General features: G+C 43.9%; 1 protein-coding gene across 1 annotated transcript in view; it reads left to right on the top strand.

Moving 5' to 3' along the window:
- Nucleotides 1-27,827, top strand: part of T265_01760 (hypothetical protein) — a gene marked incomplete at both ends in the record, with an annotated part of 119,993 nt that overhangs the window by 81,776 nt on the left and 10,390 nt on the right. The window contains 4 exons of the mRNA XM_009165850.1: nucleotides 1,914-2,031; nucleotides 10,643-10,788; nucleotides 11,254-11,511; nucleotides 26,362-26,509. Of these exons, the coding sequence (XP_009164114.1) occupies nucleotides 1,914-2,031; nucleotides 10,643-10,788; nucleotides 11,254-11,511; nucleotides 26,362-26,509 (670 nt within the window). The remainder of the gene's footprint in view (nucleotides 1-1,913; nucleotides 2,032-10,642; nucleotides 10,789-11,253; nucleotides 11,512-26,361; nucleotides 26,510-27,827) is intronic.

Raw genomic sequence — 27,827 nt, 5'->3', positions numbered from 1 at the left:
TCTCGAAAACTCGAGTTCGAATCCCTATAGAGGCTGCTTGAACTGGCTGCTGGTTTTTTGTCTTGTAACGTCCTAAACGTTCTAACCGTGGAACTTTAAACGGCACGTTAAAAACTGTCATTTCTTGGAGTGATTTTTACTTCTCTCTCGCTGTTCCCTACGAACCGGGACGACATTATTCACAGGAACATGTGGAACAGATACTTAGGTCACGATATGTATGACAGAAGTCCCACCACTCACTCAAGTTTGATCAGTTGGTCTCCTGCCTTTGCGAAATTATTTTGGTTACTCCATACCAAAATGGGCCCGAATTTCGGCTCTTAGTAGAGCTCAACAGTAGTACACATCCTTGGCCGCGCCGAGGTTTGAACCCCGGACATCGAGATGAGCATGCTGACAAACTCACCACCGCATACTTGACGCATCTGCACTTGGCCGTCATGTTAAGCAATCAACACAACCAGAACATTCGTTCGAGCCGTCGGGCAAACCAGTCACAACGTTCAGGCGTGAACATGTTCGCCTGATCAGACGCGATAATTAAGGTGCATCCAGTAACATGCTCGCTTCGCCTGGTAAAAAGCCAACACGGACAAGAATATATAGTGCTGTTGATATATATATATATATATATATAAATATATAAGTGAACCTGGAGTTCTGTACTTTCTCCCTTTGATGTAGCAACCAGAATAGTTGCACAAAGATAGACAGGACTGTTCAATGCTGCTCGCTGCAGCATTAAAATTGGATCTTTCCCAGATAAGATCCGCCAAAAAGTTAACCCCTGCCACCCCCCAAAAAATTAGAAAAAAGAAGATATGGAATTTCTACTTTTAGTTTTTATTGAATAGGGTGAAATTGGGACATGTCATTAATAATTCGCATGAAAAGGTCCGTTTTTCGGCATCTCCGCCTCCAAACGAACTCACACAAGTAGCTGTCCACTAAAGACCAGCGTGTGTCGTATTGGCGTTTATTCTGCATCTTGTAAACGTGCCAAAAAGATTCGATGGTTTGTGTGTGAGCTTCAGTCGTTGGATCCACAAAGGTTTCGGTATGATTAACCGTTGGAGTCTGCAAAAGCCGCCAGGCGCAAACTTCGCGAAGATAGTTCTTCCAGTCAACAGCGGTCGTGTGACCAATAGATTATTCCTCTGAGCAGAATTTGATTTTTGCCAACTGTTTGGACCAGCAGTAAATGAATAGAATTACTGTCCTAAATTCCATCCTAGACCGCTCTAGCCAAGTTCCCTTTCGAAGACCGATTTCTTGCCGACACTGTCGGGCACTATACCTCCACCTGTCAGAAACAGTTGAAAGTGTCATTTGGTGGCCATTATTGCATAAACGCTGCTGATGGACACTCCGTGACTTTACAAAAAACGTATTGCCGTCTCCTTGTCATGAACGAGAGTTGCAAGCGTCAGAAAAATTCATTTAAGGTTCTGCGTCCGAACGCAGAGAATGTTTGCACAAAATGAGACTAGATGCGGTTAAGGAATTGTTTTCATCAAAAACAGGTCAAGGTTGTGTGCGTACATTAAATTGGAACTGGCGGAACTTATCTGAAAAAGACCCCTAAAATGCCTCATTTAACCGGCACAGAGACCGTTGTAGGGTTTGGCCAGATAATTAGACTCAGTAGGGAAGGAGAGAACAGTTTCAAACCAGCAAAACGATCCTGTAACACAGGCTATATTGGTGTAAATATATTGCTTCAGTAGGATTAGTACCGTCGATCGATTTTGATGATAAAAATGACAGAGGATCAATGGGTTGAATCGGTCATATTGTTCCCCCGACAAGAACCAATGGAAAGAACAGTTCTTCTAACTCCTGGACACTGTTTCACGGAGAAGGATGAGACTTCACAAGATAATCGATTTTTAACTGCCATTTCCATCTAGATGCACCCGTTGTCAGCATACAAGTGCGACCTCCGAGGCGTGATAACGAGTACATGGAACACGATATCATTACGGTGGAATGCGCGGCTCATGGTCGGCCGGATTCTTTCATGTGGGAGTAAGTTGATCAAGCCCCCTCCTCCTTCCAGAGTTTCCAACGCTTGCTGACGTCTGCTAGTAAGCTTCGTTTACTCGTCGTGACATTTAGAAATGTTTTCAACCAGAACTACACTGTACTCCAGTCGTTGGACTTTGATGTCATTGTGATGTAAACTTTTCTATTGCGCTAGACAAGGTTTTTTTGAGAAACTACTGGCAACCGTAGCTTGACATACGGGTTCTGCAACAGCGGCAACTTTTTCATCGTTGTGTTTTGCGTGTAACGTTTCATATTCAAAACCATTGTTTGGTCATCCCATGTAAGGCATTCATTCAAAAGCCGTCGAGTTGGATGTCAAATACACCCGCAACGTTATTGAATCGATCCAAGAACATACCTTAGTGTAAGGTCCCTACCATGTGACTTTTGATGGGTGGGTCACCGACTTCGCGGGATTTACACTGTAGTAAACTTATACATACAGATCGAAGGTTTCCTCAGTGTTAGTTGTTCCAAGGAGTGCCGCACCTTGTCTAACAATTTTACCTTCAAGAACCCGAGACAAAGTGTATCAGAATAGCTGTGAGACAACGTTATGATCATTCATTCTCGCCTTCCGCTTGATGCGAGCAAGTTTACAGCCAATACTACTCACGATACTACTTACATGGCGGACTATAAATTTTCGACAACCAGTCGCCGGTTTCACACTTTCAGGTGTTCTCATCAATCTTGTTCTACCGTTAAACTTCTGGTCAGGCATCAGTTTTCACAATACGATGGTTCTCGTAAGAGTCGAATGACATCCCTTTTTCAGTAGTTTTCATGAACCTAAGATCAACACTTTAATTTACAAGTGTCAGCTTGAACGGAGAGTTGAAACACATTTTGATACGTTAATTCAACCACTGTTACAAATTAATCGGTTGAAAACATCGGCCTAATGTTAAAAAATTGAGATCTGACTCTCTTAGTCATGATTCTTTGACAATCGCAGCTTTTTATTCTGAGGTCAGATGACTATCGCTCACCTAGGTCGCCCACAGAATCACACTGGTTGGGCTAGTAGTGTTGCTGTGACAATGACCTCTCATCGACCGTCGAAATCTCTTCTCATTAGTAATACGGTTTGTTTGGAACATATTAGCATACTCTTGACCTGAGATGCATGGTCGCAGCTGCATTCGAACCCACGTGCTTATGATAATGAATCTGAGGCGTTCGATACACTGAGGGACCGTTTCAGCGTGTTATGTGATGGATGATCCGTTGTTTCATGTGCCAGAGAGGCGTGGATATTGATCTGTGGGTCTGACGGATACAGATGGAAATGGAATAGAAAATGAACAAAGATAACCAAATGAAGCCGTATCTCCGGCCATCCACGCTGTATTATTCGGCCTGGCTGATGGGCCGAGAAAGTCGCTCGTCTCCTCACAAACGCTTAAATCCGAGAGACCCACAAAGTATTAACCAGCAGGTGAGAAATCGTAAAAGCCCACAAAATTCAAAGGTTATAATCACCGTGTCGGTCTTCCCGAAAATACCGTTTTGTGCATAACATGGCTGAAAAATAACGTATCATACTGTCGGGACTGATTGAGAGGTGAAGAGCTTCTTCCGTTATCAAGCTGTGAATGAAAACAATGAGACCTAAAATACGATAGATAAGGCGTTATTTTGGTTTGCATTCACGTGGCTAAAATATTCGGTGGACAGACTCAGCGCTCACAAGTAGGGTAGTTGGAAACATGTTCATAATGGTAGTCCTCAACAATTCTAATATCCAAGTTTCCTTGACGCTTTCCTCTTTTCCGACACTGTACGACATAGTTACCAGGAAGATGCCAGGTGGTGCGCCAACTGAAGTTCAATGCATACGTTAACGTTATCCATTATGTCACAGTATTTCATTGGTACGATATGTCGCTGTTAGATTTGGACAGTCAGATTGCGTAGTTGATGTTTCAAGGAAAGCATCATTTTAAAACTGATCTGCATGACCAGAATCTTGGTAAAAATGGGGGAAAAGTGTCCTGTTTGGCATAAAAGTCATCGGAGATTGATGTTGCAACGACAGAGGCTGCAATTGGCTATTTGCACACAAGATTGCTCCTCATGAAATACGATCTCCGGAGAAAGGTCTCTTCTAAAGAGGGAGCGTACAAAAGTAGTTTTCTATTAGGGGTGGTTTCAGTGCGGAGATTAATTTGTGGGTTTTATCATCAGTGCGCGTATCTTTACCTTCCCACCTACATAGATATGCAAGGAACAGATCTTTCTCACTGAAAGCGCACTTTAAATCGAAAACCCGGCTAAATGTATCCTCTTTCAAATTGTGAAACACTATTTCTTTCGGTTTGAAGTTCGTCCTGGAAGGGGAGATGGTTTGTACTGAAAAGCCGAGAAGTAATTAATATACAGCCGTCTCGTCCCTACTGGGAATCATCATCACTGTAATTCTTACAAAGCTCCAGGGAGCTTCGAACCCGCGACCGACTGGTTGGTTCCTGGAAGACTTAACTGCGTGTCACAAGCTCCTGGTCATCAGTCTCCTTTAAGCGGAATATAGCGCCACTAATCCTCCAGCCAAGGAAACAACATCACCTAGTGACGTGTTGACTGGCTACTAGAGTGATCACTTCTCAAACAAAAGTCTCACCCCTTTTGTGAAATTATTTTTCCTGTGAGCTACTTATACAGTGATGGATGTATGGAGAGGATTTCCTATTTGAATTTTATCGTATAAGTGAAACCAGTCTTTGCTGAGAAGCTGAGATATACTGTATAGCTGTTTTATCCGTATTAGAAAGGTAGTTTCGGACCCGCGACCTTTTAGCTAGTAGTTTTAATAACAAACCGTCCGGCCTCGGGCAACTGTTTTTGTTCCAATTTTTCAGTCACTTTACAACTGTTTTGTTCACAAGGTCTCCAATGCATCAGACCAACCTGAGAGACTCTCACCCGTCATCTTATACTTGCAGTACATTCCGTACAATGTCGTCTATCCGGTTCTACAGTTCAGGCAGTTAACACCTTGTTTTACGGCCCATGGCCAGATAAGTGAACTATGTTCATTCCCCATCTGGTTGTGCAAGCAAGCGGCCATGACAATCAGGTGATCTACCTGGGCAAAAAATTTCGCCAAGATGCTAGCTGAAACAAGTTTCGACTAATTAAGCTTTACCTGGATATCCTGTTAATTAACTGTATTCGCTGTATAACAAGAGGTCAGCGGTGTGTAATGGTTTGATTGCGCGCTTAGGCGAATTCAAAATCAGTACCCCGCCGTTGACTTTGTTCTCCCATGTACAGCGAGATTTTTCGCTTTTTGTTGTTTCTGTTTTGTGCCCATATGTAGTCTTCGTGTTTGATCTGAAAGTTAGCCACCCTTTGACCTCGGAATAACGCGCGTAATTCGATACAACCGCGCGGGATCACATTTAGAATCGGTATGTAGATGCCAGCGTGACACCACGATTTGAGTATTACCGACTGTTTCCAGGAATCAGATGGGCCACGCCTAGCTGAGCGGGAAATGACACAAAAGTAAAAAATCATGAGATGCCAGTTTCCATAAATCTGGTTCCAAACAGGATACTTTTCGAATAAAGTGAGTAGGAAACAATACGCCTAACCGAAGGTCACGCCGAGTGAAAACAGAGTAACTACAAGATGACTAAGTTCGCGTGGTTGAATTGGACTACGCGGGCTATTCCAAGGTAAAAGATGGTTACACTTCAGACCAAACACAAAACGATGAGATACGCGCAGAAGACGGAAACAGCAAAGCGAGAAATTGCACTACACAGAATAGGAATTGAACAAGAGTGTTCAACTGGCTGCCCACAAAGCCTAACTGCAATATTCCTTCCGCCTCGGGGTACCATAGCGGCCAGGGACCTTTCGAAGACACACCACCGGGTTGGACAGGAGACAATCAAGCTTATTGGGGTCTCCAGAGAAGGGTCCACTTCTAAAGAGGTAAAAATCCCATCAAACCGTGGTATCTTTCGTTCGAGGTTAACTGTAGATTAACTTTTTCCGGTAGGTGAGTAGAGTTGAAGAAAACCATGTTCCATATACCGCGGAATTCAAACACAACCGGTTTCGTGGTACGTGTGCTTGTGGCGGAGAATGTGTTTATCAAAATCTCCCGAATGAATAACTCAGAACGATAGGGTGGAAAGTTTACGAGTCTACCCGCCCATTATAACGGCGAACAGTTCCTGGCCGACAGGCATGCAGGATGCGCCAGTGACTGTGGCGTGGTTATGACATCATATCACTAGCTATCCTTGCTTATCTGGAAGGGTGAAACATTTTGGTTGTGACTGAGAGAATGGCAGCTTTGGTCTATACAGGGAAGCAGCTGTCCTCAGTTTGGTCGTTCCTGTAATTCCACCGTAGCTTGTACTAGCTTCTGCCACTTGATTCTAGTACGAGAAGGTAGCACATACAGTATTTATCCGTTCCACACCATATGAAATATACTACTAAGCCATCCGCCAATGTAGTAGTGTAGGTTTCCATCACACCTTTACAAAGTAGTCACACAGCCTGAGTAATCTCCTTCCGGACACCCGGATAAAACCGCATACAATTTACTCTTTTTTGCGGGCACAGAACGAACATTGCACGGTTGATTTGAGCTCATCGTCCCAAGATAAATCAAACCCGTCGCCAAAAGTTTTTGAAATATCTTCGTCTCTCGTCAGGCAAACTCCATGTTTTTAGTCTAATTAATGCCTGTGATAACCAAAGCGGTTCATTGGATATTTGTCGAAGTAATCTTTACGCAGAGCAACAATATGGTGAAGTGGAAGGACAGAATCGGAAGCAATTCACTCAAATAAATCCAACAGTCGACGTTCGTCACTTGGATATCATTAAAACCTGTCTTCTCGAGAGAGACTGGAGACAGAAGCGTGGAAACAGTTCATAGTTGAAGGATTAAGTGGTTCCTTCAGAGTTGACTGTTGAGTTTCGACACTTCAGCTGATTGCAAGAACGTTACGGTGCTAAAATTTGAGTTACATGCCTACGGTCAGTATTCCAGTCACCTAACACAGTCTCAGTGCCGTGATATCACCTTTCTTTACAGCAGATCGCGTCCTCATACCGAATTTACGCCCATAGACAATTTTATTGTGAAAGATTCCTTGTTTTCTGACCTTTCCCGGAAAGAGAATGATCTACTGCTAGTCATGTCACATAAGTGACACGTCACGAGAGAACTTTCCTTCTTCACCAACCTAACCTCATCCGAATGCGACCATTCCGAAGACAGATGATCCCTTTGAAAGCGAATTATCCTCACTAGGCTGCAGACACTTCCTCTGGCGATCACAACAGCCAGAGTTACAATAATGAATTTGATATGGCTCATTGATATTGCTGTAAAATATCCCGTAGGATTGTTTCATGGTCTGACGTTTGCTCAGGTTTCATAGTTCTTCAAGGTTAAGTTTTCAAAGCTATTCACAGCTGTACGCATTACTCAGCTTAAGCCTGCTTCGGTCCAGAAACTTCAGGCTGTACAACTTGTAGTTAGTGTGTAAGTGACCCGAAACACTCTGGTCTCATGTTGGCTTTCCATCATTATTTCTCAATGAAATCGTTCAGCTGTAGCACCCTTTCGGTGCCCAACTGCCATACCACCCAAAGTTTGCACCAGGGCAGGGATACTGCCAGGTTGCCCAAGCCCAGACAGGGGAAGTCGAGAGGCAGAGGTCGGGTTCGAACCAAGGACTTTTCGGTCAATAAATTCGTGCTCTAACCACTTGGGTAATCTCAGTGAAGCTATGGATGGATAGTTGAGCACGTCCATAGTGTGCCCAACCGCAGTTGTCGAAGCCATTCAATTCAAAGCAACAGTAACTTCAAACACTCAAGGGGTTATAGATTCGCCTAGAAAAAAATCACGTGCACCGGTGTGGTGCTCATCAGAATAGGTTATACGTGTGGGCAAGATGGCTTAGTGGTTAAAACAGTAGTTCCATGGTTCGAATCCGACCTCTGCCCCTCGACTTCCCTGTCTAGGCTTGGGAAACCTGTCAGTATCCCACCCCTCGCACTTCATTCTGACACCAATAGGGTGCTACAGCTGAATGATAGGTTGTACGTTCCCACGGTGCCAATAATGGCGGTTTTATCCAACGAAAGCCAATTTATAGCTCATTAGTACATAGCAAGTTGACATAAAATTCTGCCTTGATGCAAGATCCGTGACGTACGAATCAAGGGACCCGAGGTGCATGAAGCAGCCCTTGAATTTGTTGGAGCAGGAGTTTTTCCAGTGGGAAGAGACTTTGCAAAGCCTGCCCAACATGTAACAAAAAAAACGGAGGACAGAACAGAGAATGCTAACACGAATGGCTGTAAACGGTTGGAAAATTTTTGTACCTATGGGTACTCAAGGTTTCAGAGATGTCTGGTATAGGATAGATTTGTAAAATGTGGATATTCTAAGACGGGGACTAAGATTCACACCACAGCGACTGATGGCCGAGGTGGTAGAAATCGCCAAACATCCCAGCATAAATAGGATGGAGGGCGTAGAATCCGCAAACGTGTGGAGAACAGTTTTAGACCAGCCGAAATGACACGAGACAGGTATCAGCAAAATGGTCTGGGACTAAAAGTACAGCATACAAGCGGAGTAAGATCCAATCAGCCACCCCACCCCTACCAAACCAATTGTCCTGGCACCCCTCGACAAACACAGACGAACAGAATTTGTGAACGACCGCTAAGAGAAAAATTCCATCGAGGTGTCCTAGACCGGAAAAGCAAGGCCGTAAAATCCGGTTTCAACATGAAGGCAGTCCCCCCTAACCAATCTGTCGTAAATGTCAGTCATCCCCACCAAGCAACAAACGGGAACTTTAGACCGACACCCAGCACTGATCAAGTCGACTAGTCATAAGAAATCACACGGTCTGATACCCTGACTGCCTTAAAACCCAATCGACCTGGTTAATTACTCAGTTGGTACGACAAAGCGTTCGTGTTAGAAGCGAAACTTTACCCAGCAATAACTCTACCGATTGTTTACCAAACCTCTCTGAAACAAAGGCTGTGAAGAGCCTTACAAGACACAGACGTGAAACTGAACGGTAGAGAGCAGATACCTATTGTACCAAATGTGGCGTCGGCCAACAGGTGCCCACCAGTCCCTGTGTCTTCCAATGCTTTTTGACACTTGTCCGATCAACAGTACTCGTCCCTTTTGGTTCATCCGGGCGCATCTGCCCAGTGCACATGGTGCACCAAATCATGGCTCAACTGTTCAAATCTGGCCATGTGTGGCATTCGAATCGCATTCGAATCCATCCAGTGATAAATTGACTCGCAGTAAACGTATTTGACGATATATTGACCCCTACTGTTATTCATGGTTGCTGCACGAGGATGTGTTTGAAGTAAACCGTTCAGAGTCCAAGTGAAACACATCTTTTTTCACATTCACATCACTCTCGTTTGAACAGTCGTCCTCCTGTCCTGGCGCAATTATTCTGGTGAATTTACATCAAAGGGGGCGAAGCACTGGATGCGAGTTTCGCTTTTATTAGGGCTCATCAGCAGTGCATATCCAATGACCGAGCCGGGATTTGCACTCCGGACACCTGACATGCGAGGCGAACGTGTTACCACTATCCCAACAGCGCACGTTGGACGCATCTGAATACTCACGTCTGAACGGGCGGACGTCTGAACGCTTGAGCGATGTGATTGGTATACCCGACACATCAGGTGTCACGAGTCCGGAGTTTAAACCCCGGCACTGCTGATGAGCTATAATAAGAGCGAAACTCGAGTCCAGGGCTCCCCCTTTGGTGTGGATTCATCAGGAGAATTGCGCCAGGACAGGAGAACGACTGTTCAAACGAGAGTGATGTGAATGTGAACAATACACATCCCACAAACCCCACAACTTATCTTTTTGTCTACCGACTTAGTCTTCCCCGCACATCAGAGGTTCAGTCGGTCTTTCGCCGACCAACACAAGTTGTCCTCTCTACCAGCCAACCAACTGCACTCTATCCCTCAAACAAAATGGTAAGGTAAAGTGCAGCGTGCAAGCGTGTTTGGAATACACTGGTGTTGATTGAGTCCACTGGTTTCCTTTTCACACAAAGCGATCATTCAGCAAGTTTCAGTGGACCGGTACACGTAACAGAGAGTCTGGTAGGATAAAACCTTAATATGGTAGCTGTTTGATAGCGAGATTTGTGTGCTGTCAACTCATTTCGGCGGTTACCTAGTCAAGCTATCTGATTGTCCGAGTCCAGCTGGTACTATTACTTAGAGGACTTCACGTGATATAGTTTTTAGGACCTGCAACGCAGATGCATGCGTTTTGCCTGGTGTTTTGCTGTAGTATGACCTCAAATGGAGACTCTCACCTTGGTGGCACACTGCGGGACCGTATGCGATAGACACATCGTGCTAGGCAACATACAAGGTAAGTTGATGGTGCAAGTTAGTTACAGCAAACAACTGGACATCGTGCAGACGTGAAATACATTCAGGTGCCTACCAGTAAACCTCTGGTCCAATTAGTATCAAAGGATCTACCGCACACGTGATTAGACTATCCGTAAAATTGACCGTTTCCAAATTTCAGATGGTTTGTCAACGGCAGACAAGTTGAGAATATCGCCGACCCATGGTATCGTCTGCGACTGACAAGAGACATGCACAATGCCGTATTCCGCTGCATCGCCATTTCGAACAAAAAGGGACATACCGAAACAACAGTTCGAGTGAAATGTGAGTATCTACTTTTGCGTCCGTACGTGTGTGTGTGTGCGGTTGTGGGTACCTGAGTGTGGGGGAACTTCAAGTCTTGGTGGTGTATTGCTGCTGTTTACTGTTTCTAAATTCATGTGCATTCGTACTAGTCAGACACAGAACAGAATAGTCTACCCGCCTAATACGAGAGATCTTGTTCGATGTAAAACTTTCATTCCGCTCAACCAACCCAGCAGAAAAAGGGAGATTCGAAAGATTTCATTTTATTGTCATTGTGATAGGGAGTAAAGCGTATTTTTTAAAGAATACGTATTCCTCAGAGCAAACTTACCAAGCTCCCGATCGTTGCTTGTCACCTAATCGTTTAGTTTTACATTCCTAATGTGCCCGACCACAAAACCTTGGTCTAATTTCGCGCTGGAAACTACTTGATGTTTCAGGTGATTATCATCGATTCTTAAAATGGTATCATTCAAATTTCAGTTGGACCACAGTTTCTCGAGCCTTCTCCACTTTTGTTTACCGCCTCGGTTGGAGAGGATATCGCGATGGAGTGTCCGGCTAGAGGTAATCCAACACCTCGTATAGATTGGCGTCGCGAAGGCGGGCATGAGGTATTACACAGAGGAGTGACCTACAGAAAAGATAGCCTGCGTGATGATGATTTCGGAACATACATCTGTACGGCTTACGTCAGTGAATTTCCTCCGGTCTCTAAACAAATGTATATTTCCAAGAGAAGTAAGCGATTCTTTTGTAAAACTGATGCTTTTGGTCCGTTTTTCAACAAGTTATTTTTGACCAGAGATCCCATCGTTTCCCACCATATTCCATCTGTGAAAAAGTAGAGACAGACAGTGCTTCTAAAACGATTGCGTCAATCCTATTCTGCTATTGTGTTTCAAGTGATAAACTAGTGCACCACACAAAGTCAGAAGTGCTAGAGTGCTCTTTGAGGATGAAAGTCTTGGTTCGTTTCCGCTACTCACACACAGTGAATCTCCTCGTAGCTAATATTGAGGAAACGTTTTGTCTAACGTTCTGCCTAAAATTTACATCCTAGGTATGAGAACACTTTCCTGAGTTTTCGTTTTTGTTTCACGTCCGTTATTGCGTTTTCTCGTTGAAGTGACCGATAGTTCGTCCATTCCCCGTGTGCAATGTGCCAATGTATTGCTCTTTTCCACATCGGTTTACGAACTATCTATTAGTAGCCTTGTTGATGTAGTCTTGTTATTGTCTTGTATTCGTAAGAGTATTCATGTCGTTGTAATCTTGAGTATCCAGTAGCGGTTTCTCGTTCTCTTCTCTTCGATCATCTGTTCAGATGGGTGAGCAGTCCAAGACATTGGCTGTCCGTTCATCCCTGAAAAAGACCAAAATCAACTGCTTAGTGGAGTTGATAGTAGACTGTTATTTAACTCGGGAAACAATGGGCAATTTTTCTGACTTGAACGCTCGTTTGCTATTAAATGTTGCTGTAAACCGGGTCTCGATAGAGTCTGTGACTGATAGTTCTATCCGTCTCACGTTGTAGACAAGAAATTCAGAGGATTATCGCGCTAGTATTGTCTTAATTTGCAAACCAGTGCTTACTTTTACGTTCAGCTCGTTTGGTAGTCACGTGCAAAGTCAGAGTGAAGGAAAACAGATGTACCCTGAAGAGGGTGTCCAAAATAACCATTTTGATTAGGACAGGTGGCTGAAGAATTTTATGTGAACCGTTCTAACCGTGATGCACATTTTATTGTCATCAGCATAACGGCATCCATTGCTTTCTGCCGTTTTAAAAGAGGAAATAACTGGTGTTACGGCGAATACTACTGATGAGACATGCGAGTAGTATGTGGTTTTCTCGCATCTAATGGAAGGTGGGGTTGACTACAGAACCTGTGGAACCGCTTTGCAGCGTTCGTTTACTATTGCGTGTTAGTCAATGAATATCCATAAAAGTTCGAGAAGACGCGTTAGGATGTTCAGTTTTTAAGAATAAGGTGCATATGAAGTGCTTACTTTCCTGCCCGGTAATTTTTAACTGTTTACTTGGTGTTTGCCCATGAGTGAAGGGTTTTCCTCCCTACACTGGTAGAAAATCTCGTCAAATAGTTAAAACTGGGAAACTGTGAAAAGTCTAGAAGAAGTTTACAGCTGTTTCATGCCTCCTGGAAATCGTCAGCAGTACTTATTTCCCGAATCTCCTGCCTAACACGTCCCGAACTCGCGATCACCTGGATGGTAGTTCGAGCGCTTAACGGTTTGGCTACGAGTGACTCGCGCCACCCATCCTTCATTAGGAGAACCACTTCACGTGGTTACGTTTTGGTAAATGATAGTGCTGGCCACGTTCTGATGTTGACAGATGCACCAGACTCGTGTGACATGTTGAAACGTTTCTGGATCCTAAGAGAAAGCCAAAATCCAATAACCTTGTAAGATCCGGACGGTTAAGGATCTCTTATCATTTTCCGTGCAAGTCCCTGCAAGTCTTCACAATATTTGTTAAAACGTAAAAAAAGCTAACGAAAACATCACATTTATTGCACTCGACGCAAGTTCCCAACACGGGATCCTTCCGATTGGGACTTATATTCAGAAACGTATATACGAAGCCATCTGTATACACCCCAACGGGTATATTGGATCAATCCCTACTGCCCTCTCTTTTCTAGTAGTAAAGAGCAAATTCAGCCTGTTCGGATTTACCATCATGTATTACCCCTAGACTATTGAAAGATGCTCAGCAGAATGCCTTACGGGTGTGCACTCCAGGTGAGCTTATTGCGTCACCACACCAAGTACTAGTGAATCTAAGCATTTTTTATCAGTTCTTGAATGTTGCACGTAGTTCTGCCTTGACACCAGAAGTTCTACTTCCAAATTTTTGTCGGACGCCCCAGTTGTTTGTGCGTCTTCACTAACTCCACGAGGCTCAACTCCCATATCGTTGCCACTGATAACCCGAATCCCGTTCACCATGATTCACCTTCACGTACGTTTTACAAAACAAAGTCTTTTTTTTACGAACCAAAGCTTCGGTAGAATTCTGTTTCTTTTTCTTCGTAAGCTACATGAAACAAGTTCAGTGTTATTCGTTTTTCTTGTTTATTTTGCTTCTTTCCAACTTGGAACATTCAAGGATGCAGTCGGCTTCATTCAGTGTAGCTAATTCCTGGACTGGACTTCAACTCATAGAATTCTGGATAGTTGCATGGTTCTAATGAGACTAGCGTAAACTTGTTGCAGCAAGCAACCTGGTTCTTCATTATCTCCTATCAAAACACACAGTATGATTGTAATGTGGAAGTTTCGGCCTGAAAGTCCCCGGTACATCCCTGTTTGGTTGCTTGGCAACGATGTTTGCTTATGTGAGATGTTGTGCAACAGCTGGGTAGCAAGATAATCGCGTATAGACATCTCAAAACTATTTTGTTCATAGATGCACGTCAGAGTAGCTTTTCGGGTCACACGTCAATCCAGATACACTTGAACATATGCTTCATAGCAAAGTGGCCGAAACCAGGTGATTCCTTGTCCGTTCTCTCCTTACCGGACCAGATGGGTACTATTGTCTTGATTCCGAATCATCCATCAACTCATCGCTGCCAAACAACCGCCATTTCCGTCATATATGAGAATCTTGTTAAAAGCAGCTGACTGGTTGGTTGCCCTTTGTTTGAGGCATTGTTGGGTGCCTGTGAGTTCATTAAGACAACTCAAGGATTCTCACTTTAGACTACAGTGAAGCAGTCGCTGGCCTACAATGTGCGAACGATCACTGATTGCGCAAGCAAGTCATAATCTCAGCTAGTAGCTCACAAATTCTTGTTTTAAGGGAGCGTCAGTGGGAATTTTTTGGCATATTGTATAAGCTCTCCAAAATAGTGATATTACTGCTGCTGTGGGCTAATTAGTCACCGTAGGACCTAGTCTGATCTAGGTGTTCGAAGGATGCTTCCTGTCGTATGTTTGGATACCAGTTAGGAGTTTGACGTTGCCGTGTTGGCCTATTATTTTTCCGAAGTGATTTGCAAGATGAGAGAGGAAAGAATATATCAACAAGTTTCCACCATCAGGAACCCTGTGTGATTTTTTCATCTCCTTTAACAGAATAGTACTTGTAGAACAGAAATGTGGATCAAAATCCCACAAGATTGTTTACTGTGACTTTGACTGCTGTGACCGTCTCCCTTCGAACTCGCGAGCATCTGCGAGTTGTCTGGACCTCGCAGGCCGCATTGTTATCATCAGTGCCATTTACCGTCCGTTATTTCGTCCGGAATCTGTTTCGGCACATGTCAATCCTCGTTCCACCAACGGTGACGAACGCTCGCTTCCTAGCCCTGGACCAATTGAGCCAGGGCGTGGCTCAGTCCCAGGAGCTCAAGCATTAGCTGTTTATCGACCTAGTCGTGACCTTGAGACATCATTGGTTGAAATACGCACACGTCAATCACAGCCAACAGCCTTCGGGCGGATCAATAAAATGAGCCTAATCGCGTCTGAGGCCCATCCAGCATCAACTTAATGCGTCAGGTCGGTGTGTCGAAAATCCGAGTTTAATTTTAGCCCTGCATCCTATATTGCAATTTAATAATCTGAAAGGCAACAGAGAAGCAAGAAGAACAGGTGATGTGAACCATTGTTCGCATACCTCAAACTAAAAAAGAGCACTAGGAAACCACAACCATGGAAGAAAGATCTTGGAATCGATGGAATCTCCCATTGAAAATACATTTCGTAGAAACTAAGGACTTTCTTGACTGCATATAAAGATAGTATATACAATAAGCGGTCGCCACATTAAATACAAGAGTAATTCAATTAGGACACAAGTACAAGAAATAACGTTTTTTAGTAACGTCGAAAAACGACAGCTGATGAACAACTGCAAGTAGCAAATGTGCTGGAATCCACTTCTCCATCACGGTTCCACTTTTATGCAAGGTAGAAAACATCCTGTTCGTGGTGGTATCAAATAACATTGTCAACCAGGCGGTTGCCATAGTGGTTGGATCTTCGCTTGCGTTGTCTCGACGGCTTCCGAATTCCTCAGCAGTGTTCGGGATGCTGCACCGTGGAGATAAGATCCTGCTCTCTAATAATCCGGAATTTCTAGTCAAAGATCTGATCGATCGAAAACATGTCCAGTCGCTTAGAGCTACCATATCAAAAACGTTCTCTCGAATTGTGATAGATCAATGCTAGAAAACCGATTGATGCCTGTTTAGACGTAACCTGCTACGAATTCTGTCAGCTGAGACTTGATTCTCTTCGCAACTAGCAGTGCGTAAGTGGACTGCATTCTTTACAAGGCTTAAGATTGGTGGGCAGTTCATGGTTGTCGTGATCCTGCCAAAGAGATTCATCTGACGTGACTTCAGAGATTGTACCATGGCCTCCAATGCGTGGTGAAGTCCAAAACATTTTGAAACACCTCAGTTAAAAGTTAGTTCTACCACACTGACTCTGTTTTAGACGTGATGAGTACATCTGGAGACCAACCAGCCAGACAGTATGGACTGGATGAAGGTGGAGCGTGCTTCATAGGTGGTAGGACAAAACGTTCGGAATATAAATATTCAGCCTGAATAATAAAAATTGATCTGAATGAAACCACGGTGCCAAATATATTTAATGGGGACACAGATCTAGCTAGTTCTTTGCTTATCAACTGAAGCGTAATACGACTTAATGATTGCGGTGCTACAAGCTTTTTATCGTTTTTTTCTCGCATGATTACGCAAAAGAGCTACTCCTCACTGAATCAGAAGGTTCGGTCCCAAGGCCAGTGATTAAGTAGTGTATAAGCAACATGTTCTGGGTTTCTTTCAACTGGCTGGAATAGGACCCCGGTTTTAGCATCTGACCAGATTGCGTGGAACAGATTGTTCCCGAATTCCATAATCTCAACTTTTTTATCCACTTCACTATAAATTTTGTTGTTGACCATCTGTTTAGGCACAGTTATGTATGTGTCTACCATATGCCTGTAAATTAGTCGGTCACTACACAATTCTTCAGTAGTCATGTACCATTGGTTACCGCAACGCGCACGTTTACCTCTTAACGCGACCCAAGACGATCGGCTTCGATTCAAACTTGAAGCTTTTTTTGGCATATTAAAGTGCACTCACTCTATACTAACATTCGCCTTGAGTTTTCCCGCATTAGGGGTACCGTCAAAAATTTCGGAGCTTACCTCCGGGACTACTTCTTCTTACTGGCTGGCGCCCAGGGCACAAAACCGAGTTTATGCGCCCCCATATTTGGTTTTAGTCATGTTGGGCGTTGAAGCTTACAACCACATTCGAGAATTCTGACAAACCCCTGAGTATGCAGGCGCTACAAGACTGTGTGCTTCTAATTGTGGTGAGTGACTCACCTAAAATTAGTGGGGGTTTCCGAAAACGGCTAAGGGTGTGAGTGGTATTTTAACCTTTCATCTTTTCAGACATTTCATCACACGAACGGTATGCACGCGACCGGCCTGTGAGTCCAGCTGTAGCATCCTTCCGGTGCCTAGCTGCCATGCCACCCGAAGGAAGCACGAGGGCTGGGATACTGCCAGGTTGCTCAAGCCTAGACAGGGGAAGTCGAGTGGCGGAGGTAGGATTCGAACCACGGACCTTCCAGTCAGCAAATTCGCGCTCTTAATCACTTGGGCCATCCCGCCCCCTGTGCGCAATTTATGAACCGGAAACCGTTCTTTTGGCATAACTGTTAACCCCAGCATCATTTTGGGTTTGTTCCACATGGTTTGAAGGGCGCCTTTAAGGGCTTCCCTGGTTGTCGGTTTCCTAATGAGTGTTCATAGTCTGCCCCTAGTTATGCATACTGTATCCATGTGTCCAGTGGTTTAAACTTGATTGGGCGAGTAAGCCGTTCACTACGGGAAAGACACCATAAATGCAACAACCAGGCGGAAAAGATCACATTTGCCAACTCACAGCCAAGAAGGGCGAGTGAAAAGGTATGATCGTAGCCATTGCACACAGCTCTAGAGACAACCACAGCAGCACCATCGAGAGCAGGGTTCTTGTTACCTTGTCCAAATGAGTTCAGTTCATTTTCGAAACCAATATGAGACAAGCATTTTGGTTTTATCCTGTGAATTTGTCCATATTCTTCATTTCTTAAGATATTCTGATGTTTCCACATCGTGTATCGGTCAAAATGATTGAGGCGAACTGACAGAAGTCTAAGCATGGCTCGATCCAAATGTAGAATGACAATTAAATGTGAAACAGCTAAGATTTTTCTGCCAGAAATGAAGGGTTTTCGGGAATAAACTAACACGCTCTGTCCCATCTGCCTACTGGTGGGTATTTAATAAGTAATCTAAGGTATCTCCATTTTGATGTAGTTCTGTATTGTTTTTTGCCATTCAATGAACTCTCCCAAACGGTTACTCACTTCTGGGCTCAAGACTCGGTAAGCGTTTCAACTGGTGACAATATGACGAAATAGTCGATAACTGACCCAGTCGATACCTATCCAACATTCACAAGCCAGTACATAAACCAGTAACACTTAATCCATGATAAAAATCAATTTTGTGGTATTTAAGGGTACTTACATAAACTACACACTCAGTAAAACAAAACAAACCAATTCGTATGTGTTAGCTCGAGGTTCAAACAAGTTTTGAACATACTTTTTTATGGTTTCCTCAAATAGCGTATGCTGTGCAAATACACCTTGGAGTTAAGCAAAGTACTGAAAACTGTGTCACGTGAGACAAGAGCATCGAGTAGCCAATAGGGGCCGGCACTGCGCCGGTGATTAGATATAGAAATACTCTAAACTTATGCGTACAAGCCAAGTTGAACCAAAGTTCAACTCTCAGTTCACCGGACAGCTTTTACACAGGATGGCGTGTTATAAGTTCACAGATCATAAACAGCTTTGCCTCTAAACACACACACACTGGTAATTTTATTATGCAAACCAGGGCCAAACTTACCGGACAAACGCTTCTGCCAGTGCTGGTCTGTTTTTTCCATTCGAGCGTTCTTTTTTGTTTGGCCTGAACTAACAAACATTTGTCTGATAAGCTTCGAGCTAATCTAGGATGTCTCATCTGAGGCAATATTTATTAGGTTTACACTTTTCTGGGTTTCACGCAGTAAAAGTAACCGTGATCACACGATGAACTGCGTCAGATTAACACATTTACGTAAGTGAGGAAAACTACCGTTTCCCGTTATCCATATCCCACTCGCTCGCTCTAAAAATGAGTTTCTCGTCAACCTGAACCATATACTGAAAATGCTTCCAGCAGAGAATTGCGGCTCTACTGGGGCTCTCTACTATCTGGAAAACTATGAGCGGGAGAACAGCAAAAGCTCAACTAATGTGAACCGAAGGAAACTACCTTTCAGTGTGCATGCGACTGTTTACTAATTTTCCAGGCGAGATTCAGGTCAGAAATAAGCTACCTATCCACCGGAGTAAACGCTATTCAGTTCAAAATACTGTGTTCAAACTGGTTCCTACTGGCGGTGCTATACCATTCTGGTGCGAGTAGCACTCGATGAGCAAGTCCTGAACCAGGAATGGTCTAACCATGTTGACGCCCAAATAGGATCATGCGTCGCCTGTTGGTTTCCGCTTTATTGAGGGGACGCCCTCGAATGTGGTCAGTTATGACACCTACTTCTGACACCCAGCTCGCCGCTTCACGGATGGCACCAGTCGCTCCGAACCGACATTCCAATATAGGGCATCACACGCACCTCGGTTAGTTGTGAGTATCCGGAATGCTGTGAAAATACTTCATGAAAGTTTCATCGTACAAAAATGAAACAGAAACAGAGATGACTGTCGGTAGAGATCAGACGTAGAACACTGACTAAAAAGTGTATTTCGTTGCATGCAGCTTGTTATTATCAAGTGTATCTCTCCTTCCTAGTTGTATTACTACCAATTTGTAAGTAGCTAGTTTTTAGGGTATCGAACCGAAGTAACCTACGCTAGAGAACAAAGAACTATAGCACCGCGCGCGTGCTCAGTGCTTCTTAATGTCCTTATTCTCATCGCCACTGGCTACTGGGGCTGTCATTGTGACGGTCGAGCGTTTGCGGTCGACGGACGCTAAAACACTGTTTCCTGCGTGTCATGGGTTTTCGGTGGTGTAGTTGCGTAGCTGCGCCTACTTCCTCCATTCTTATTTGACTTCCTGGAATGCTGGAAGGTCTTCAAAACCCTGGTGTTCAAACACCATCGATATGAAATATGCAAACGGCATCGTTCTCGTCTTCGAAATGGGCGACAAGGCATAGATGTTTTTGGATAAACTGACAAAAATCATCCTGTCCTTTAGTATGCACTTTACGCCCACAAAGTGTAAGTTCATGCTCGTGGACATGCAGCTACTAAACACGCCACTTACAATTCAGGGGCAGACATTCGAAGTTGTGGAGCATTTCATGTGCCTTGGAAGCTGTATTAGTCATGACTGTAGCGTGACAGATGGGGTAAATGCAAGATTCAGGTCGCAGTTGCTAATTTGGCGTCAAAGTGATATATCCCTGAATCTCAAGGGACGTGTATTCGGCTACAGTACGGGATGTTTTGTTGTATGACTGTGAGACTTGGCCTGTTCGGGTGGCGGAACTGAGATGTCTTCAGGTGTTCGACAATCGTTGTCTCGGGACCCTAGGTCATGTGGGTTGGTATCGGCGAATCCGTAACGAGGCAATGAGAAAGCGAGTTTTCGGTTGTGCAATGGGAACTTCCATCGATGAAATTGTCCAGCACCCGAAGCTGCGCGGGTTGCGTATACCCAACCCTCGTTTGCCGAAGAGAGTGCGGTTTTCCATGCCCAACTCAGAGTGGCGGAAGCAGAGAGGTGGCCAGCCCTTGATCTGGAAGAGGGGTATCAAGGAGATTACGAAAACTCCGGATACTGTCGATGCAACTCGCCTTTCAGGATGGGGACCGTATGTTCCTCACCGTGCCTGTTTGGGGACGCTGCAAATATGGCTGCCAACCGATGTGGCGTTCTTGTTGTCAATTTCTATCCAGATTGCCTGACTGAATGTCTGGAGGTGTAGGCACCTCGGAATGATTGTGGTAAGCTAGCACTAAGTCCCTTCCCCGTCTACCTTTATTCTTTTCGCCACAATAAGGCTTTCAAATAAATCATGGTTGCACGGTAGCGAAGCATCGGTGTTGAACATTAATGTCCTGCTTTTGATAATGATGATGTGCAAATTTTGTTTGGGAAATTTCAGGTTAAGACCATATTGGATATGGCAGATATGCTAGGAATAGGCTTTGACCTCCAGAGGAAACTGTGGTTGTCGCTTAGCGTTAAATAGCGAACTGCAAATGATGGATTTCTGGCAAACTGTATGGTGGGGTTGGATACATCACTTCGGTCGTAGATATATCAGTAAATGTACTAACCGGTGAGACGTTTTCGAGTACTAACATTAATTTTCCGAGTAGTCTGTCCTGTTTATCGTGTAACTAGCATGAATAGCAATGTTGGGACGATCAAGCGACGCCGTGCACTGAGAGGTAGTCCTCGTTTAAAGTTGCTTAGATTCACTGTTAGCTAACTGATCGATGGGTTTCGAATTAATACGGTTGAGTGGTCTGAGCGCTACGCCTTATTTCATCCTCTTTCAAGATCACCATTGTCAGCCAAATACTAGCAGCACAGCATTTATCTGCCAAAATAACTGAGAAAAAGGCACTTACGGTGAGTGAAAAGAAAAAGAACATATGGGAACTTATAGCCGAATAATCTCAATGAGCTCAAGAGGGCTCAGTGTTTAACTCACTGCCTGTAAGGTCAATGGTTCGAACCCGACTTGTGCATCTCAACTTTTCCTGTCTATGCTTGGGAAACCTGGAATTATCTCATTCCTCATGCTTCCTTCAGGTGGCATGGCAGCTAGGCACCAATAGGGTATTACAGCTGATCGATTTATTTTTTCTGTCACCCAGAATGTTGGTATAATTCTTTACAGTAATCCAAACTAGGTTTTATTGGTGTCCTTTAGGCCACGTCCACTCATGGCTGACTAAACATTTGAGAAAACCCTTCACGACACAATCCAAAGGATTGAAAATATCACTTTGTGGAGTCACTTATCTAAGTTAACTAGGTTGCCTGACACGGACGTATTAGGGAAGTGGATAGAAAGGCGATGTATCCATGGGAATTATTAATTATTTAGACAAAGTGACGTTGAGAGGCTGAAACGTAACATCCATCAGTGGGTGCTCTAGCTCAGAATTTTCCGCCTCGCTAAGCCTGATTACTTCAAACTTTGTAGTGTCACTGTTGGGCACCAGTACTAATATAGCACAGATAATGTACAAAGCCGTACGTCCGTCACTTTGAGTATCCAGTTGGTTTTGATGGTCTGAGGAGGGTTCTGTCGTGACTTTTGGATGCAACTGCTACTACTGCCGTTGCTGGCGTGAAAAAGCCCACCTGCTTATCCATCGCTGTCATCATGGTGACCGTGTAGTGTGACTGACAACAGCTGGTCGGTTAAGTGGTCCAACTAAGGACTATTGACCATTTCCCCACCATGCGAAAATATGTTGGGATGGTAACTTTAAAAAGTGGTCCTATGAACTATTGAGCAAAGCCTGGCGCCTTCCAACGTCGTTGTCTATTTGAGCGAGAATAAAATCATAGTTTTTACGATAAGGTGAGCTTTAGGGAACTCCTCTTGGCTAATTTGTGAATTCACTTGATTAATCCTGAGCTGGTTATTTCCGCACTTGAGTGACTCAAAACTTAGCTGCCTAGGTGAAAGTCTGTTTCTGTGTAAGGTGTCATTCAGCTTGTGTCTTTGGCATAAAATTTGACTTTCCACACTTGCACTTTTATAAATGGTGTGAAGAATCACACTCAAGTAAGTATGGGAAAAGAAAAGCAAACTAATCTTGTGAATTTCCAAAGAGGATGTTCATTTTTGTGTTTTTGTTGTCAAACTCGCGGTCTGTTGACATAAGCTGGTTTTTGGAATGTTTCTTTGAAAATCGAAGCGGCATGTAAGAACAGTCCCTAATCATGATGTCTACCGACACCACATGTTTCTGTTCACGGACATCTGGGATGATCCCTGGAGGGTTCATCAGTATTTGTGATCCTGAACACAAACAGATTGTATTTGCACCAAAAATAGAGACGAATTTAGACCTCAATGGTGCATTCCGATAGCCTGTCAAAAACCGTATTGTGCAGCTGGAGATCGATTTGTTGAAAACGAATGATCTAAAAGCTCCAATTGTTTTCTAAAATCATATTCAATTCCTTACAATCGGTATTCCCAATGCGAGGTTATCCTTTCCCCCCAAGGGTTTTATGATTCATGGAGAACAGTAAAGACTTCTCGACGACCTACGACTCTTCCCGTCTCTCTTGGGGCTCATCAGACAGGTGCAGTTCTCGACTTTCCGTCAGTCTTTTCATTCTTCTTGAACACGAATTGTATGAAATTCGAAAAATGCACTCATTTGCGTACCAATTTGGTTTTTAAGAGAAGCTCAATTGAATCTCTTCTTCAATTGCCACTCAAAGGCTGCCTCAAGCTTTAGCTGTTACAGTATTCGAGATATTGTAGTATATTTTCATAAGAGAAACTACTCACAAGGTTGCTGAAAACTTTTCAATGGCTCACGAGCTATTCGGTCCTTCCAATTCGGGCTCATCAGATGGGCGTAGTCCCCGAGCTTAGCAATAGCCTTATGTTCTAACTGAACATCAAACTGTACGGAATTAGTGAAATACATTTGTTCAGATGTAAGACCCTTTCGGTGCCTAGGTGCCATGCCAACCGAAGGAAGCACGAGATATGCCATGTTGCTCAAGCCCAGACATAGAAAAATGAGATGCCAAGGTCGGGTTCGAACCACGGTCCATGCGGTCAGTGAATTCGTGCTCTAACCACTGAGCCATCCCACTCTCATTGTTGAAATACGCTGATCTAAAGTATAATGTGCGCGAGAGATCATTTGGCATTTAGTTGGGGCCTCCGCTAACAGCAACTTAGACTTTCATCAAAATCACCTGTCGGTTTTTTTTCCAACTAATTTTTTTGATAGAGTTGATTTTTGTTCATCAGATCTTTAACATCTTTTACATCAAGCGACTACCCAAATCGTGATCAATTTGTTGATGTTAGTGGAGTAAATTTTCGGAAGTTTAATGGGATTTGTGAGAATACTTGGTAAACAAACCGCTTATCTGAAAGGTGTAGTTGCTCCCTTATTCATCCGGGGTGCGTAGAACCTCAACAGTGGAAAGTCTCAACTTCGAGGAAGCCCATCATAAAACAGAATGTTCTTTTCCCGACGGTTCATAACTGGTGCTATCCCCATGCATACGAAGGACTAGACCTACTCACCAAGTTTTGGGTGACACGATAATTGCGATAGTTGGTGGTGAAAGCGTCCGTCCACAACCGTTGTTCCCGTTTTGGTTGGGTCGAGTTGAAGCACTGGGGTGTTCTTGTACTCTACGTAGCGCTCAAGGCTAATGTGTGAAAGGCTTCCTCCTAGTCTCTTTGGATGTGTCGCAGTTTTTTAGGCAACATTGGCGTGTTTTTTACCCATCCAGTCGCTAGCCAAATTGTCTTGAAGAACAAGTAACTGCAGCAACCGTCAGTGCTAAAGCAGTTGGTAGGCCGTAGCTTAGAGCCAGGTCGTTGAAGGATATTAGCCGCGTGAGACGCGTCCTGAAGTCTGGCTTAAAACCACAAAATGTCATCCAGATATCAAATTTCTCACTCTAAGCGTTTGAAAATTCACTCCATGTGATGGTTTAGCGGCGAATAACGATTCAAGGAACCACCATACATTTGTTTCCGCAATCGTCTGTTAGAAGTGAGCTGTCTTCCTCCATAACCCAAGTACAGGTTAGTAGCTCTGAGCAAAAATCATTTCACAAGACGAGTGGAACTTCCATGTGAGAAGTCGTCACTCAAAGAACCAGTTATCGCTTGACCAGCTGGTGCGGATCGTGACTGAAGCATGAATGGCTCTTTATGCTGTCCAAGTGACCGAACGTTCAACTCTTTGGATCACTAGCCGGGTTGGTCGCGAGCTCGAGACCCCCTGAGGTTTCATGAGATACGCACTGCTGATAATTCCTAGTAAGGGTAAAACAGCTGTTCAGTAGTCCTAGGTTCCTTAGCGCAGATCGGAAAGAAATCTCAGCTGAAAATCCCAAACCTGTTGGAAGTAGAATACAATCACTGAACGAGGTAGAGGTTCTAAGAAATGTGCGGATATGGTGTAAAAGGTCATTTACTGACACATCATTGCATCTAACAACCGGGACAAAATGTTTCACGTAGAATCAGATAAGTAGCTTCAATTCACTTCCTTAGATAATATGGTGAGGTAGTTTTATCATCTTCGTTGACGCACGAAGAATAAAACTCACGATAGCATAGGAAGGAACAGTTGATGTATCAGGGCCATAAAATCATAAAACCATCACTTTGTTTTGGAAAGCAGAGTGAATCAGATAAGTGATGATGAAATATTGACGGAATGACAGTCACCTTAAAAACTTGTATGGTCCAAAATAAAAAATATTGCATAGACATAATGCATTACTCACGGGGTTGCTGATAAATCTTCGACAGCTGTTGATATCTCGATTATCGTACCAACTGGTACGGCATATTCAATTGGTTAAGAACAGCATAAAAGGGAGATAGAGCTGTGTTCCAGGTGAGTCTGCCGTCGAAAACAAACCCATATGAAACTGAGTGTATTCCGTTGAGAAATATTGTAGCTAAGTTGTCTGTCTCTTCCAAAGAAATCATCCCTCTTTGCAATTTGGAATTTGGTCAAGTGGTACGATACAGAAGAAAGCTATTTTCTGCTGCTGGTTCCCATGACTTGTGCTTCGTAGTTGGTGTGGCTTCCTTTTTCTCATCTCTCAACTCTTGCATCCATCTGGCATAAAAATATGCGCTTGCGGGCCACTACCGTCGGAGCTTTGGTTTTGTTTACTCGTAGGACAAGACTGGATAGAAATGGTTCACATGACCATTCTAAATGTTTCCATTGTTGTGAATTTTGATGCCACTCTCTTATGTTTCAAAAAAAAAACAGCCTGTAGTTAGGACTCCCTGTCCAACTCGGTTTTGTGCACGGAGATGATGGGGTTTTTGTCTACTTCGTGCAGCCTGGTTCAGCACACGTCCTGTGTATCCGTTTTTTCCCTGCCGAAAACCATAAGTAGTGGGCTCATTCTCAGTCCACGACTTTTCAGCCATTCGGCTGGCCAATCAGCCGTGAGATGAAACTGCACGTAGAGTGTCGTACCATTTATCTCACAGTCACACAAATCAAGTCACGTGAATAGATCTTAACCGGCTGCTCTAGGGACGACTTCTCAGCTGATGACCCACTTGGCGTGTTCCAACTGAGCAAAGTTCATCTATCAAAATGAGACAAGTAATATTTTGTGGCCACAAACTTTTCTACATAGTAGAGCAAACTACAACAAACGGGGCTTCGTAAGAAAGCAACTGACCTCGATGACATTAAAACCTGTCACTATGTTGGCCCAGGTCCTAAAGCGTACACTCATTTTTATGTATGATTCAGGGCCACCAACAATCCAACCGAATCCTGTAGTTCATGCCAAGCTTGGACGAACGGCACGCTTGCGATGTACTGTCAACTCGGTTCCTCAGCCACCTCTAGACCAGACACATTGGTATTTTAACGGACGGCCTGTTCGACAGGACAATCAGTGAGTTGGTTCATCACTTGTTTCTAGATTTCCATTCACCTCCTGTTCGCTTCGTCTTTTTTTAAATTTGAACCTCGGGTGGAAACTTCAAATGCGTTTTTTCACTCGTTTCAAACGACAAACTTTGGCTTATCCAAGGTTCCATTCTAGCATTTGGTTCAGTTCGTCACACCATTGCACCGACCGACAGTCCAACGCTTAATGAACTCCCGCTGGGCTTCAAGTCTTGACAGTTCAGTGCAAAATAATTCTCGAGAAGTAGTTTTTAAGTGGACAAATAGTGCAGGTATGAATTAGAATTCCGTCCTCCGAACTGAGAGTCTGGAATTTCAAAGGCTGTCGTGATTGTCAACTTACAAATGTACCAGTACACCGGATTGATTTTTCTGCTCTTTGGATGCCGAAAATGTCATTTCGGAAACATCTGTGTACAGAATTCTAAGTTGGTTTTTGTAAACTATAGAATTTTTTTCTCTAAATATTTTCTATGCAATGTTATGGGATAGACAAGTAGCGGACCTCTGATTGGCTGAGATGACCATTGTAAAGAAACGTCAGAAGAAATGCCTAGCGCGGCTGAAAAAGAATCAGCGGTTTTTCTGTCCTTTCCGTCTCTGTTTGGTATGGAGGAATGATGATCTGAATAAAAAACATCACACCTCACTCTCAGCAAAAAGTAGTTCCTTATAAAGACGGTGGATCGAATTTTGCCTAAACTTTCCTGTTCCGTCATCCAACTTACACTTCCCTCCCTCAAGTTACAACGTACGAAAGTGTCCAAAGGTCACCAGCTCTTCACCTTGTAGTATCACACTTTTTGAGTCTCCCGTGAAAACCATTTTTTTCGCAAATGAGTGTATTTGTCGAAAAAAGTCAACTCTCGTTTGTTTAGCCCCGGACGCAGCTTTCATACAAATGTAATTTTTCTAGTACTGAACGAAAATTGGCACGTGTCTTGAGCCCTAAGCAGTACCCAGCTGATCAGCGGATCGCCACACTGTATTCCTCTTTTAGTGGTTCTCACATGGTCTTGTTGTACCGTGGGTGGCCCTCTATTGGTTACGCCTGCACTTAGCCTGCCAGACTACGCGATAGGGAGAAGACAGAGAACTCGGGACACGGCTGAATGGTCAGGACAAAACATACAAAGCATCTGCCTAAATATATAGGATGACTAAATAGCCAAATATGGTTGTCCACTTGTTCGTTCTGTACAGCCAATGGCGGTGTTTCGGTCATGAACACTTTCAGGCCCACTATGCTGGTCGTCTGTTGCTAAGGCGTGTTTCGTGGGAGACGCCAACTCACCTACTTTCCG

Source organism: Opisthorchis viverrini, assembly GCF_000715545.1.
Source record: "Opisthorchis viverrini unplaced genomic scaffold opera_v5_19, whole genome shotgun sequence".
Lineage (NCBI taxonomy): Eukaryota > Metazoa > Platyhelminthes > Trematoda > Opisthorchiida > Opisthorchiidae > Opisthorchis > Opisthorchis viverrini.
Note: the sequence above shows the minus strand (reverse complement) of the source record. Positions and strands in the feature narration are given on the sequence as shown.